Source organism: Malurus melanocephalus, unplaced genomic scaffold, assembly GCF_030028575.1.
Source record: "Malurus melanocephalus ecotype Western Australia unplaced genomic scaffold, MMel_1.1 scaffold_1367, whole genome shotgun sequence".
Lineage (NCBI taxonomy): Eukaryota > Metazoa > Chordata > Aves > Passeriformes > Maluridae > Malurus > Malurus melanocephalus.
In genome coordinates this window covers 1-14397 of record NW_026624599.1, presented here as the reverse complement: position 1 = coordinate 14397, position 14397 = coordinate 1, and the positions used below count along the sequence as shown (strand labels likewise).

Genomic DNA, 14397 nt, shown 5'->3' with positions numbered 1-14397 from the left:
TTGTGCCTCTTGTGGAGAGGCTCAGGGAGGACACAAGGGGAGAAAACAGCGTTTTGTCAGGCCACGCTTTGCACGGGCCGTGAAAGTCGTTGTGTGATGGAAATGGGCGAGAGGAGCCGGCGGCGGCGATGCTTTGGCCCCCGAACTTGCGAGCCGGCGGCTGCACTACCCGGCCCGGCAGAGCCCTCAGTTTCGCTCCCTCCCTTCGGCATCCTTCCCGCTGCCCCCCGCATCCTTCCCGCTGCCCCCCGGCCACCTCCCGGACGCTGCTGCCCCTCGGTGACAGCCCCGGGGTGCCCAGCGCTCCGCTCCGCCGGGCACGGCGCGGCTCCGCCCCGCGCGGGAGGCGGCCGAGGGTTATTCTGGCTGCCCTTTGGAGCTGGGAGTGCTCCGCTCCCGCCGCCATTGCTTCTTCCTCCTGAGCGTCCTTGCCGGACMGGGCTGCGGCTCCCGCCGGAGGTGCCTGGGGCCGGGTTTTAGGAAGCGATGACAACGGTGCGGAGAGAGGCGTTCGGGCGGATGCCTCCGGAGGAGGGAGGCGGAGAGGTGGAGAAGTTCGTCTTGCAGTCGGACAGCGTGAGAGTGGAGATCCTGTCTTTTGGGTGTATCATCACCACTCTGGAGACAAAAGACAGGGATGGGCAGTTTTCAGATGTTGTCCTAGGATTTGATACTTTAGAAGGTGGGTCTAAATCTGTTTCTTGGGAAAAAAAAAATTTTAAAACCACAGTCAGGCAAATTAACTAGCCTTTACTGATGTATTACCACACTGTGATCTGCCTGTAAGGCCCGCCCCCCTCCTCCGAAATCATGGGCTGAAAAGATACAGCTCCTGCTGTCTCTCCTGAGCTCAGTGGTAGATGTGGAACAGGGACACCGGTGGCAATGTGCCACTCTGATGGGGCAGCTCTGCGTCACTCTTTGTCTGGCAGTGACAGAGGCCTTTTCTGTGAATCTGCAAAGAATCAAAGAAGTGCTCCACTAATGAGCTGGGAAACACTGGGACTGCAGTCATCTACTCAGTCCTGGAGGGAAGCAGAGAGAGGCAGCTCTGAGTCCATAAGTGCTCCTGGAGACCACCCCTCCCGTTCCAATGGTTCTGTTTAACCGTGTGCTGTTTCTCTGGCCAGGTTACACGAGGAAGCACCCKTTCTTCGGTGCTGTSGTAGGCCGTGTYGCCAACAGGATTGCRAATGGGAGGTTCACCCTGGATGGGMAGGAGTATCAGCTGTTCATCAACAACGGGCCAAACAGCCTGCATGGAGGAGCCAAGGGATTTGACAAGGTGACAATCCCAGTGTCCTGCAGCACACAGTCTGTGGGGTTGTGGCAGGAGGATGTGATGTCTTTACTCCTGAACCCTGTAGCATTTTGTGGTGGTTACTGACTTGAATCAGCTCAGAAAGTGCTGTGAGTGCAAGAACAGGGGGAAGTGAGATAGTTCCTGCRAGCTGCTGGGTTGTCTTGTCTTTGCCTGTGTTTGCAGGGCTCACTTATGTCATCCTTGGATGTCGTGCAGAGGGTTGCTGTGCTTCCTCTGCGTGACTGCAGCCCTGCGGCCTCATGACCCCAGTTCTGACAGCATTGTTGTGTGAAAGGTGCTGCTTGTGCAGAGCCTGGGTTGGGACATGGCAGTGAGGACCCAGCCTCAGGAGCAGTGGAGGCTCTCTCCCAGGAACCAGCTGCACCACCCTGGGATCTGTCATGGAGTTGTGCCAGCGCCCAAAGAAAGTTTCCTGGGAGCAGTGGTCTGTCCACGCAGACTCATTTCCACCTGAGGTTTCAAGGGTGTTACCTGCCCATAGCTCCTCCCAGAGTCAGAAGAACATGAGTTTGCAGAAACTTATCATTGTTCTTGCTTGTGACAGCACTTCCTAGTAAGGGGAGAGCAGGGTGGTGCTGCAGGTTCTGTGCAGTTGTTGCACTGCCCCCTTGGGTGACACTTTCATTCTGTGACAGCACCCCCAGAGCCTGACTCTCAGCAGTGGGGGATTAGATCAGGCCTGCAAAATGCCCCAGGATCCAGGATCATGGTGTCTCCTCCCCAACCCTCCCCTACGACTTTTCCCTGGCCCGAGGGCACTCAACCTTTTCCATCTCCTCCCAAGAGCTGCTGCTYAAGTCAGATACTTGTGGTGCAGGTGGTAAGAGCAGTGGAGGATCTCTGATAGCCTTGCTGATAACCCTGCTTGATTGCAGAACAGGCTCAGAAGTCTCTGCTTTCCTGAAGCCTTGGGCTCTGTCAGATCAAGTGTATCTGTAACCACCAAGTATCTGATCAGCTATTTTCTTCAAGAAACCTGTATGTGCTGGTGCAGCTGCTTTCCTGGGTTAATGTTTTATTTCTTGAAAGGAATCCAGACTGATGGGACAAAAGCCACGGTGTCTGGAAAAAAAATTGTAGTGTGAACTGGCCTCAGGTTGGGATGAAATGCTCCTYAACAGCCTTAGAAGAAGGGAGTACTGGGGTAGCTTGGCTGTTGTACCTCCAAAGAGGACAATWTGCTTGGTTTAAAGTTTCTTTATGCACCTGAACCCTGTGACTGGAGCTGAGAACATGCATTTCTTTRCACCCAGGGCTTCCAGACTGTCTTCTGCAGGTAGGGGATGTGGTCTCTTCTTCTGCTTCTTCACCTTGCTTGCTGAATGCTCACCAGCTTGCTAGGGACAAGGTAGTGACATCTTCCAACCAGAGTTTTCTGTCCTCTGGCCAGAGTTTTGTGTGCTCAAGGGCACACTTGGTGCCCAAGAGCTCCTCCAGTCAGGGAAAAGTCACTGTTCAGAGACAGTGAGCCCCWACTGGTCAGCCCTAACATAGAAGAGACACGCTGGCATGTGGCTGTGATTATCTTGGTCATCTTTTGTGTTTTTCCTGATCTTGTAGACATCAGTGCTGCGGTCGGTGCCTGGTGTGGTGASAGCAGCTTGCAGCYSCACTTACAGGGCAGCAGTATCTGACCACACTGCTGGGGGACTTTAAAAAATAATTCTCTTTAAAAAAATAGCGGTACCTGTATGCTTCCTGGACTTTAATAGCTTTTCTTCAAAGYACTTAAAGAGACACTCGTGTTTACAAAACAGCAGCATCCTTGCTGCAGTGAAATTGCACACTGTGCAGGAGGCCCTACTCTGTAGCCAGGTTTGTTTGGCACCCTCAGGTCCCTTGTTTGGTGCAAATGTTAGCTTTTGACCGTGCCCCATGTTGATCATTTCTGTGTAGTACATGAGAGGGATCAACTCAACAGCATTATCTGGCCTGTTCCTGAATCTGCCCATTTTGATTAGACAGTTACTATTCCTTAGGGAGATGTGAAGCTCCAGAGAGCCTCTTGCTGCACATCCATCCTCAGCAAAATGCCTGTGRCCAGGCTCAAACAGACTGTCTGGACAGATGGACAGTCTGAACAGTGTGCTGGCTTGCTTCCCTTGCTAGTGTGTTTGGCTCCAAGCAGAGCACTGGTGCTGGTCTCTAGCAGGGACAAGAGCTCTTGGGATGTGTCTGACAACACATCCAGTACCACTTAACCCAACCCCAACCCCTGAGCAGGAGGTCCTAGTGTGACCTCCCATCAAACTGCCAAATTGCCTCATTCATTTGGCTGCTCATTGGAAAACTTGTTCCCTGCTGGTGGTCCTGGCTGACCAAGGSCAGGCTGGTGCTTGTGTTTTCTTTCAAAAGGTGGTTGAAAAAGCCTCTGTTTCAATGCAACATCCCTTGCATGCCTTCTGTGCCTGGGTTTAGCCCAGCCAAGGGCAGTAGAGAAGGGCACCATGTTCCCATTCCTCTTCCACTAACACCATGTTCCCATTTCTGTCCCACTAACACCATGTTCCCATTCCTGTCCCACTAACCATGTTCCCATTCCTGTCCCACTAACACCATGTTCCCATTCCTGTCCCACTAACACCATGCTCCTTGCAGGTTCTCTGGAGCCCCCAGGTGCTCCCGAACGGCGTCCGCTTCTTCAGGCTCAGCCCTGATGGCGAGGAGGGTTATCCTGGAGACCTGAAAGTCTGGGTGACATACACACTCAGTGGCAGGGAGCTGGCCATCAACTACCAGGCCCAGACCAGCAAGACAACCCCCATCAGCCTGACAAACCATGCATACTTCAACCTGGCAGGGCAGGTAAGTGTGGGGAGGTCAGCCTGATCTTGGTCAGCCAAGACCACCATCAGGGAAAAAGCTTTCCACTGAGATGGGGACCTCATGGAGACACACTGTGCAGGAGAAGAAAACTTGTGGACTCATAGGGTGATCATTGAGACCAGCATGCTGGCCTGGGGACACATCATGGTTTTGGGGACACAGCAATGAGGGTTTTCTCTGTGTGTCATGGGCTGCATGCAGGGACAGGACTGAATCACAGAGACCTCAACTGAGGACGAGTTGTCTCTCTCTTCCTGAACAGAGACTTCCTGTTGACAATGTTGGCTCTCCTTTTGTGCATAATGGGAGAGTTTCAATCTCCCCTGGTCCCTTGGGAAGATTACAGAGGAGGTGCAGAGCTGGCATGCCCTAATGGTGGCCTGGCATTTCTTAGCAGTGCTCTGTTGGCGCTTCTGAGAGGGTGGTGAAGCTGAGATCAGGACCTGTAGTGCCAGCACCAAATTACCCAGGTCAAAATGGGCAGAAGAAACATCATGGAAAGGGAATGTGAGATGGCCAGGATTGCAGAGTAACAAGGTTGTAGAGGGCTCTCACACACCTGTACAGGGTCCTGTCAACCACATGGACAACAAATTGTAGCTGTGTTTTAGTCTCCCCTTGTTTGTAACTGGGCTTGGAAGAAAAGGARCTGGGAAATAAGGTGGTTTTGAGCAGAGCAATAGGATGGTACAGTGCAGTCACACTTGGATGTSAGACAAAGGCCCTTGGCAGTGTTAGTGAGAGCCAGCCCAGCCCCTCTGAGCAGGAGCTGTGCCCAAGCTGCTCCCTGGTAATGGCTCTGCAGTTGTTGGTGTAGCCTCTGCTGGTACTCCCAGAGGTGCACTGATACCAACACCTGCAGTGTGCAACTCTGGCGTGTTCCAGAGGAACAAGAGACCTTTGGGCATGAAATTGCTGCTCAGATTAGATTGTGACCTGAAGGCTCAGCTTTGAGTCTGCTCCCCTTCCAGCTCAGCAGGTTCCCTGTTAGCATTCCTGAGGCTGTGGAAGAGGAGGAACAGCGCACCCCTGCAGCAATGCAGATGAGACAAGAGGACGGGTTGCATTTCCTCTTGCTTGCTTCCTTCTCCTTTTCTCTGCTGCTGTGTGCTCAGTACCCAGCATGTTTTGGCTTGTCACTCTGCAGGGTGGTAGTGCTTGGTGAGGGACAAGCACAGACTGAAGGTCTCATCCCTGGGGGATTTACAGCTCTTAGGACCCRTGCAGGTTTTTGCCTGTGCCAGAACCTTTGTCCTGTGCCCAGGGTCAAGATGGAAATGAGGGCCAGGATCTGGCACTGCCAGATCAGCTGRAGCCCCACTGTAGACTGTCACTTCCTAAGTGTGCTTAGGGCTGCTTCAACAGTGGCTGCAACAAGAATCCCAGCATTTCCCATCCTCCTGCAGGGATCCCGGGATGTCTATGACCACGAGATCTCCATTGGAGCAGATTCCTACCTGCCTGTSGACGACACCAAGATCCCAACTGGTGGGTGGTGCATGTGGCACAAGGAGGAGATGGTCTTTCTGAGTGATGTTTGTGGGTGTGGGGAGCAGCACTGGCAAGGGGGACACGCCAGCAACCCAAGGGACCCCAGGCACAGGGGGGCCCTCACCACTGGGCACAGTCCCACTGCACCTGAGCAGGGTGGGCAGAGATGGGTCCTGCTAACTGGAGCCATCACCAGCCCCAGGGAGCAGGCAGGAGCAGCAGGAAATGGGGCCAGAGGTATATGGGATGTGAGGCTGGGATGTGGGTCCATCCAGGAGAAAAGCTCCTTGTGGCACGTGGAGGAATGGATTCCCTGGTCCAGGTGGCTTTTGCTCAGCCTCGTGTGCCGTGCTTGTGCACAAGCAGGGGAAGAGCTTAGGGCCATACCCAGCCCAGGGTCCTTCTCCCTGCTTTCACCATGGAGCTGTTTCACATCTTAGCTGTGGCCACCTTGCTACCCCTGCCTTTTGCAGTTCCCTCTTGTGCCTGTAGTCTTAATCCTGAGATGAAGATAAGGTTTGTGCAATTATTGAGGACATACTCCGTGTCTGCAATGCCTACTGTATTTTATGTAAGTGCCTGAATAGGAATGGTTTCATTGTTTTTTCAAGGTGTTTTTCTGCCCCTCATGCAAACCCCCTCACCTTTGGGTTGGAGTGACTTTGCACAGTGTTTTGCACTGTGTTTAGTATGTCCAAGGGCTGTTCTTGCTGCTTTCCCACAGGACACTGTATTTCCACAGCAGGTCTTAACAAAGATAAGTGAAATGTTTGGTTTGTACATATACAAATTTTGGTGCATTTTCTTGCTCCTTGTCTGTGCTTTGTCCCTGTTAAGAGCAGCTGGGGGACAAGGTAGGGTTTGCTGGCGTGTGGGTGAGTAGCTGAGCCCGTTGTTCTCCTTGCTTAGGGGAGGTGGCCGCCGTGCAGGGTACCGGATTCGATCTCCGGCAGCCCGTGGAGCTGGGGAAGCACTTGCAGAAGTTTCACCTTGATGGCTTCGACCACAACTTCTGCCTGCATCAGGGGCAGGACCGACGCCTTGTAGCCAGGTAGGCTGGGCCTTGGCAGGAGTCCCCACCCCTGGACCATGGGGTGTCCATGCAGCCAGTCCCGTGACATCCCCCACTGGCATCTCTGCAGGGTTTTCCACCCGCCCAGYGGCAGGACCATGGAGGTTCACACCACCCAGCCTGGCATCCAGTTTTACACSGGGAACAACCTGGATGGCTCCCTGAAGGGCAAAGGTGCTGTCACGTACCCCAAGCACTCGGCTTTCTGCCTGGAAACCCAGAACTGGCCCGATGCTGTCAACAAGGTGAGCTGTCCATTCCCCTCCCAGGGGCTACTGGGTCCTGTGACAGGGCACTGAACCCCCACCACCCTCCATGTCTCTGGGGCATTACATGTAGAAAGAGAGTGTTTGAATGGGGACACTGTAGACACCAGAGGTGAGGCAGGAAGCACACCGTAGCTTTAAACAGGGGTCAGACAGCATGGCAGGGACTAGCCCTGTGCAGCCCAGCTCCCAAAGGTGTGGGGTCTAGAGCAGATGACCCCACTGGGGCTTTGCCACATACTSTTAAATCTCATTAAATCTCATTCCTCATGGCCTGAGTTTAACCAGTGGGAGGACTCACCCACTCAGCCCACTGGCAAGTGGAGGGTGGTTACACACTGCTGCTGGAAATGGCTGGGGAGAGCTGTGGGACTATGCCTTGGGAAGACCAAAGGGATGCAGCCACACTTTCTGGTCCCATGGAATGCACTYACAGCCACTGATGTGCTGCTATCTCTTCCCAGCCCCACTTCCCCAATGTCCTGCTGCAGCCGGGTGAGGAATACAACCACACCACGTGGCTCGTGTTCAGCACTGCTTGAGAAGGGCTGTTGACTCCAGCCACTGAGAGGGGTAAGTGCTTCCARCAGCTGAGCCAGAAATCATGCCAGGTGCCAAACAGAGTTTCCAACTACCCTGGGTAATGCATCCGATGTGGGAGCCTTTTTCCTCCTCTGTGGTTTTAACCTGTGGTTTCTGCTGGCTTTAATTCCTATCACCACCTCTGCTGCTGTCTGGTCTGCGCAAAGCTCTCACACTCTGTTCCGCCTCTCACCCTTGGCATTTGTTTTGTYTTGCAGTAAAAACACACTGAAAACACCTTGTTTAGGGGCACAGCATGTCACAGCTCCAGCTACAGCAGAGGAAYATCTGGTAATATTCATGTGGAGCATGTGGAAAGGCTACTGCCCTTGTGGTTGTTCGTTACAACATCTGCTATTTCCAGCAAAGTGCTCTCTCTAAATGGTGTGCAGTGCTGGTGCAGGAYAGCTTTGAGGAGGACAGTGTGCTGGGATTATCCCAGCTGGCTGCCCTGGATCCTCTGCTTAGACTCCTATGCCCTGCCTTGGTTGCTGAAGTGAGGTGGGCACACTCATTTAGTCCTGAACATACAACTGCAGGAGAAAAACCATCTTAATGYTGTGTTTCCACATGAAATCTCCCAAAACCCTGCATCAGGGAAATGTCTGATGAAAACCTTTACATTTCTGAAGCTTCAAAACAATTGGCACAAGCTGGGGTATGACAGCACCATCCTATTAGGCAGCTGATAGTCCACTCCCCAGGGCAACAGGAACATAGTCCATGTATCAGGAGCCATATCCCAAATTCTGCCTTGCTGCTGCACCCAGGGCCTGCAGCACTTCAGCTAATTCCTTGGCTGCTGAGCTGCAGGAATGTTCTTGCCCCCAGTGGAAGTGCCTGGCCATTGGGCTCACAAATGTGGCAGATCTCTTGCAGTCAGTTCTGCCACCCTGACACCCAAAGAAGCGCCCCGCTACTCTCCTGCCATGCCTGGAGCCCACAGACACTCACAGTAGTGGTCATATTGTCTGTGAGGGGTGTACCCTTGGAGAACAAAGCCCTGTAGCAGGGAACACCAGGCTGCAAACCTGGGAACCCCACTTCCCCCATGAGAGCAGAGTTTGCCCACACACTGGACACCTCAGATACACATCCCCTTGCCCCCATCCCCAGCCATGCTGGGGGGTGCACACCCTGCCCAGAGGCACAGGGTCACAGCAGCACCACTCACACAACACACCCCTGTTAGGGAATCTTTTCCAACTGCTCACACTGTCTGGGGCTTGTGGTGAAATTCTACCAACTCAGCCGAGAGCTGCAGCTGCAGTCTCCAAGGGTGATAACAAGCTGAGGGAAGGCAGCACAGCCACCCTCAATTTTGGGCAGCACAACTGCACAGATGCCAGCTTTGCCACTGCTCCCCCTCTGCACCTTATAAGTGCTGGCTGTCCTTCAGAATAGCTGTCCCACCAGCACAGCCCTGCTCCTGGCTCAGGTTCTCACTACATCTGCGTTTAGAGAAACCCCACCCCCCTACAGCAACCCCAGGCTCTTCTGCTCAGTCTTCCAGTGTCTCTGGATACTGAAAAACAGGTACCAGTAGAGCTGTCGTGTCAGTCTGCAGGTTTATTGTGGAGCAAGTTTGCCTTGAGAGTACAGAAAAGAAAAGGTGATGAAATTCCAGAGCAGTGGCGTACGTGTGCCTCTCACCAGGTACACAATGCACAACCAGTAAAATATTCCAAACACGTTTCACAGGCTTCAGGCATTTGGGCTAAATCGCTGCAGGGTAACATTTGTGTCAGCCCTGCTTCCCCGCTGTGGCAGCGGTGGGATTTAATGTGTGGCCAGAATCCACCTGGACACTGATGGCCATGGTGAGCCCCAGTGAGGAACCAGGCACAGCAAGCACCACAGCAGTGAGGACCAGGCATAAAGGCCAGAAGATGCTGCAGCAAAACAGCACGTTCAGGAGCTGACTGTAGACTCATCCRCTGGAAAAGCTCCATGCTGTCATTGTTAACAGGAAACCTGTTTCTTGAAAATCATGGGTTACCGCAGGTGTAACCAAGTCCATTTTGTCACTTTGTTTATTTAAACCGTTCAGCTGTGGTTACACAGTGAACTACCACTGTAGATTCAATGAGAAGCCCAAGAATGCCTCCCTTTCCATTTCAGTGCTTATTTACTGCTGAAACTGGCCTTTATTTCTCCTACATAGCTAAACCCAGAAACCACCCCACCACCTTTTCTCCCCTCTGCCTACCAGTTTTTCAGAGGCCAATACTGTTGCCAGTCCTTTGCTGTGATCTGTGTCCAAGTGCCTTATCATGCAATTCTTTCATACACAATGAGGACAAACACAAGAGTTTGACACATCTATACACAAATAATTAAACCTGCAGGTTGTATATTTGCTGTAAGAAATTGGCATCATTCAACAAAGCCATCTCCAGGATATGGGTGCTTTACAACCATACCAGTTTCTGTGAAGCAGGTTAGAACTCCTGAGGTCAGCTGAGAATCTTTCACTTTAAGGATCTTCCCTCAAAAAAGGAAAATCYGCCTTGAGACATTTTTACAAGTTTTCTTTGTATCAGTAGCCTAAAGAACTAAAAAATGCAACAAGTGAAAGTAGCAATTGTCAAGTTATTAATGACTTCTATTACCTTTAGAGGTTTCTGCAGATGTTATTTGATTAAAAGATGTGTTTTGGAGGAAAGTTTATCCTTAGATTTTTGGGGCATTTGGTAGCAACAGTCAAACACCAGAGAATGAGCTTTGCAGAATAAGCAGATCAGACAGAAAAAAGAAAGCCCACTAAATATCAAGGAACGAAAAGGGCAGATGCAAATTTTTTTCCATCTGCAAACAGAGATGGATTTTACATTCCATTTCAAGGAAAGCAGGAACTGATCCTTTCACCAAAGACCATTCAACAGTAAACGTGAAAAGTGACTACCTTGAGAAGACACCGCTGGGATTAGTGGTTCCCATTTTAGACATTTTTCATCCACATTACATGGCACACAGCTAAAATTACCCAAACATTAACAGAAGCAGCAGGGTTACTACAGAGAAGTTTTAGTTAAAAATACACATTTTATTTCAATGTGCCAATAAAAAAGTCCCACATTTTCATATCACAGGAAGTTAATTCGTACAATAAAAAGAGACCTGTGCTAGTCTATTGGTGTGACTAACTCAGAAGACCGAGATCATGCCAAATTTTAGTTGATATACTCTTCTATCTACATTCTTACATTTACAAAGACACCACAAAATCCCTTATAATAATGTAAGCAAAATAACTTTCTTCCTAAAAGATTAACTTCATAACTTTAATCCATTCTTTCAGGACTTGCACTTCTTTGAGGGCTTCCTGATGGTGAACGGCTGAAAGGAAAAGAATCCACAATTAACATGCCAGTAGTTGTCTGGGAATCATGAATACAGGAAAAAACAACAGGATTATACCTAGACTCTGGCTCCCTTTAAGCACTGTTTTTTAATAAAGTAACCAATCACTATGGAAGAAGTTAACACACTGATGATTTGGAGATAATACTTTCTTCCTTTACTGTTTTGGTTTTGGGTTTGGTTTTTTTTTTTTTTTTTTTTTTGTAATGAGATCACTGTGAGGTCATCTAAAGGGTATTACTTATAGTGACCTCCAGAGGGGCAAGATACTTCTTCACTCTTGTGATACAGCAGCTTGTCAAAACCCATCATGGTGATCACTCAGCTTATGAGCACTTATTGATGCCCTGGTGACTGTCTGACACTTAAGTTGTAAAAATGAACTATTAAAGAATTCTAATTAAGGGGAAAATGCTGCTGGTTCTGTCACTACACGTATTCTACACATTTCTCTCTGTGCATATGCACTGAGAGAAAACTATTTACTGACTTACTGGGAAAGAAAAAGATAATCTAACAGCAGTGAACATAACAGGCTTGATTTCCCATTCCTGATTGCTGTGGCAGCTTACTCCACTCTACCTTCCCCAACAGCAATGTAGCTTTTAATGAGACTGCAAATTGATTCCCATATTTATTCTGTGCTTTAAGCTCATCATTCTGTGCAATAAAACTGTCAGTGAACCAAAATGAACAGSGAAGCAGACAAAGACAAGACACTGCTATATAATCCTGAGGATTTATTACCACATAAACATATTACCATGTAGAAAGCCACAACCACAACATTATTGCTGTTAAAGGGATCTCAGCAAAATACCTCTCCAGTATTTTCCTACAAGCAGCAGTGGAACTCCTCAGGATATACTATTTAGTGCAGACACTAAAATGCCAGCTCTACAGAGTCTATGCTATTTGTAGGGAGACCAACGTACCTTCTCTTTGGAGATGGTGACCGGGACTTTGATCGGCTGTCAAAACAGAACATTGTTAATGCAGGTTAAATGTCAAATGCAGCTTTTATATTAAAAAAAAAATCCTATCAGAAAGCAATGGAATTATAGGAATTGAGCCAGAAGGTCTTTCCAATTATAAGTTTTCATTTCAACTTTTACTCCGATAGGGATTCTCCATTCCTTTAACATGGAGGTGAATTTTAAGCAACCTTTTCAGCAAACAGAAGAACAAGGGGTGGTACTGAGAGAGGTGAGGCTTTGAGGAAAGCAACATCACCAGATTCCTGCTGTTTTATGAAAAGCATTAACAAAGCTCAAGCTCTTTTATGTGATGGCTAGAAATATTTAACAGAACTGAGCACAAAGGCACAAAAAATTAGTACTATGTTGGAAACTACAAGGAGTTAATGAAAACAATCAGACAGGTAAGGAACACATTCCAAAGAGCTGCAGAGGAAATGTCATAATTTCTGTCACATCACAGATTGGCTGGGGATCCACGTTTGGGGATATTTTTCTAAAGGACCAGGCTCTGTTAATCACACAAATCTAAATCTACTGCAGGCTTTATGTGTGTGTGCTCACCTCTTAGCCGGCGAGCCAGACTTTGATCTGCCATGAGACCTAGACCTGCAACAAGAAAAAACAGCTCAAGCAGGGAAACTGAGAGCCAGCAGGTTCCCACATTTGGGACTGCAGGATTCACTCTCAGTAGATGAGAGCTGTGATGCTGAATACACAGAACCCTGCAAGCTTCCAGGGCTGTGCTGGTTAAGTTTCAAAAGAGATCTTTTTAACTGGATGCTGCACATCCTGCTCTGCACTTTGGTCCCTGGCTGATGACCAGTGTTTGCTGATGCAGGTGGCATGAACACAAGAACAACCCAGATCCTGACCAGTATTTTTACAGAGCTAATAACCTTGCAGGTTTTACTAGGCTTCAGTGACACCTGCCACTACAGCAGCAGACAGCAGACTCCTACAAGTATTTTCTCTGCGAAGTTCATCATAAATATCTCTACTCGCTTGAAGTATTTTTTTTAATGTTTGAACTTCATCCTTATGAAAAAGATGTGAATAGTGTCAGTCGTTGTGAGACTGCTACACCAAAACAACACTAACACTGCCTGAAAGCCTCACTGAAATTTTCAGGTCCCCCAAGGAAGTGTTCTACATTCCACATCCAAGGCTTTCCACAACAACTTCCAGATGCGTGTTGTGACACTGTCAGACCAGCAAATATTACACAGTCTTTATTCAGTCTGTATTCCTCATGAATCCAGAGCCTGTCTCTGGCTGCAATGCATTTCTTGGACTTTTCTGTTAAGATACCATCTTCCAATTGCTTAAGCACTGTTATTTTGCCATTTCTGTCTAGTTGTACATCTTTTAACTTCTACGTCTCAGTCAATCCCAATTTACATTGGAAAGTGTCACACAATAGTCTAGAAATTTCACTGCAAGTATCCTTTACCCCTCAGAAAACCACCCAAATACTAAAAAGAGAAAACAATGGTGGGAAAATCAAAATGTTTTTCTCTTTAAGTCTGCTGACTGTAGCTGTTTCCTGCCCATCACTGACAGTGAGCAGTGATCAGCCACGATTAAGTCATGTTGGAACAACCAGCACCAAGAATCAATGTGGTTTAACCACATATAGGGAAGTGTACCCAGTCAGTGAAAGCCACTGCTCTACTGCCTTGGGGAACCTGCTTCTCTCTTTACTAGCTTCTGGACAATTTGTGTTAGTTTCTGTTCTTGTTCTTCATTGCTCCTTTTCCCTAAAATTCCCATCACTGCTTGCTGTTCCATCCTCAGCAAACGCCACCTGCGGCTGTGGCTTTTCCACCTGCTCCCTTCAGCTAAAGCTACCCTGTGTTTCTGTTTCTTCACAGCTGTTATGTTACTTGTTTCAAAGAAAAGCCATTAAAACCAGCACAGCAGGCACAGGGCCATAAGCAGCTCCACTTCCAGAGCAGAACTTCATTTACTCTTGTTCTTACCAGGACATCCAGTCAGCCCTGCTGCCAGGACAATGAATTAGACAGGCTCAAAGAACCACAGGCTGCACTTACTATCAAATAAAGTTTAAGACAACAAAGGACATCCTGTGTTCCTTTAAAATTTGATTATTACTCTTGTGACACATTTATAGGCACAAAATAATTCTGACAGGTGTTTATCTCAAATTAAAATCAGTTCCTGCAGACTGATGCTGATATTCAACAGAGCTGGAATTGCAGCTGTAATGCTCAGAGAACCAGCAAGCCCTTCAGGACCCGTCTGGCTGCAGACATTGAGGCATTAAAACCACTGGAAGGGCATCCTGCTTTCACTGTGGGAAGGATCCACAATCGTGTGTGTGCTACACAAAGAAAATGGAACTCTTCAGATTAATTCTACATTTGCTAGCTGTTAACACAACCTGATCAGACCAGGATTTCTGATGACTACAGGGACCCAGATGTTAGTGGTGTGCAAAAGAATAAAAAGAGGAAGAACAATCTTCTGCACTGC

The 14397-nt window shown here is 48.9% G+C and overlaps 1 protein-coding gene and 1 long non-coding RNA gene across 2 annotated transcripts; one reads left to right on the top strand and one right to left on the bottom strand.

Moving 5' to 3' along the window:
- The first annotated feature begins 356 nt into the window (after positions 1 to 356).
- GALM (galactose mutarotase) lies at positions 357 to 11105 on the top strand. The gene is made up of 8 exons (XM_057387775.1): positions 357 to 682; positions 1131 to 1285; positions 3923 to 4129; positions 5557 to 5638; positions 6551 to 6692; positions 6784 to 6958; positions 7444 to 7552; positions 10863 to 11105. The coding sequence occupies exons 1-7, from the start codon at positions 487 to 489 to the stop codon at positions 7519 to 7521; spliced, it is 1035 nt and encodes a 344-aa protein (XP_057243758.1). The 5' UTR covers positions 357 to 486; the 3' UTR covers positions 7522 to 7552; positions 10863 to 11105.
- LOC130586861 (uncharacterized) lies at positions 9113 to 13642 on the bottom strand. The gene is made up of 3 exons (XR_008966726.1): positions 12466 to 13642; positions 11860 to 11895; positions 9113 to 10900 (listed from the first exon to the last, which is right to left on the bottom strand). It is a non-coding gene; the product is annotated as an uncharacterized LOC130586861 (long non-coding RNA).
- Positions 13643 to 14397: the final 755 nt, after the last annotated feature.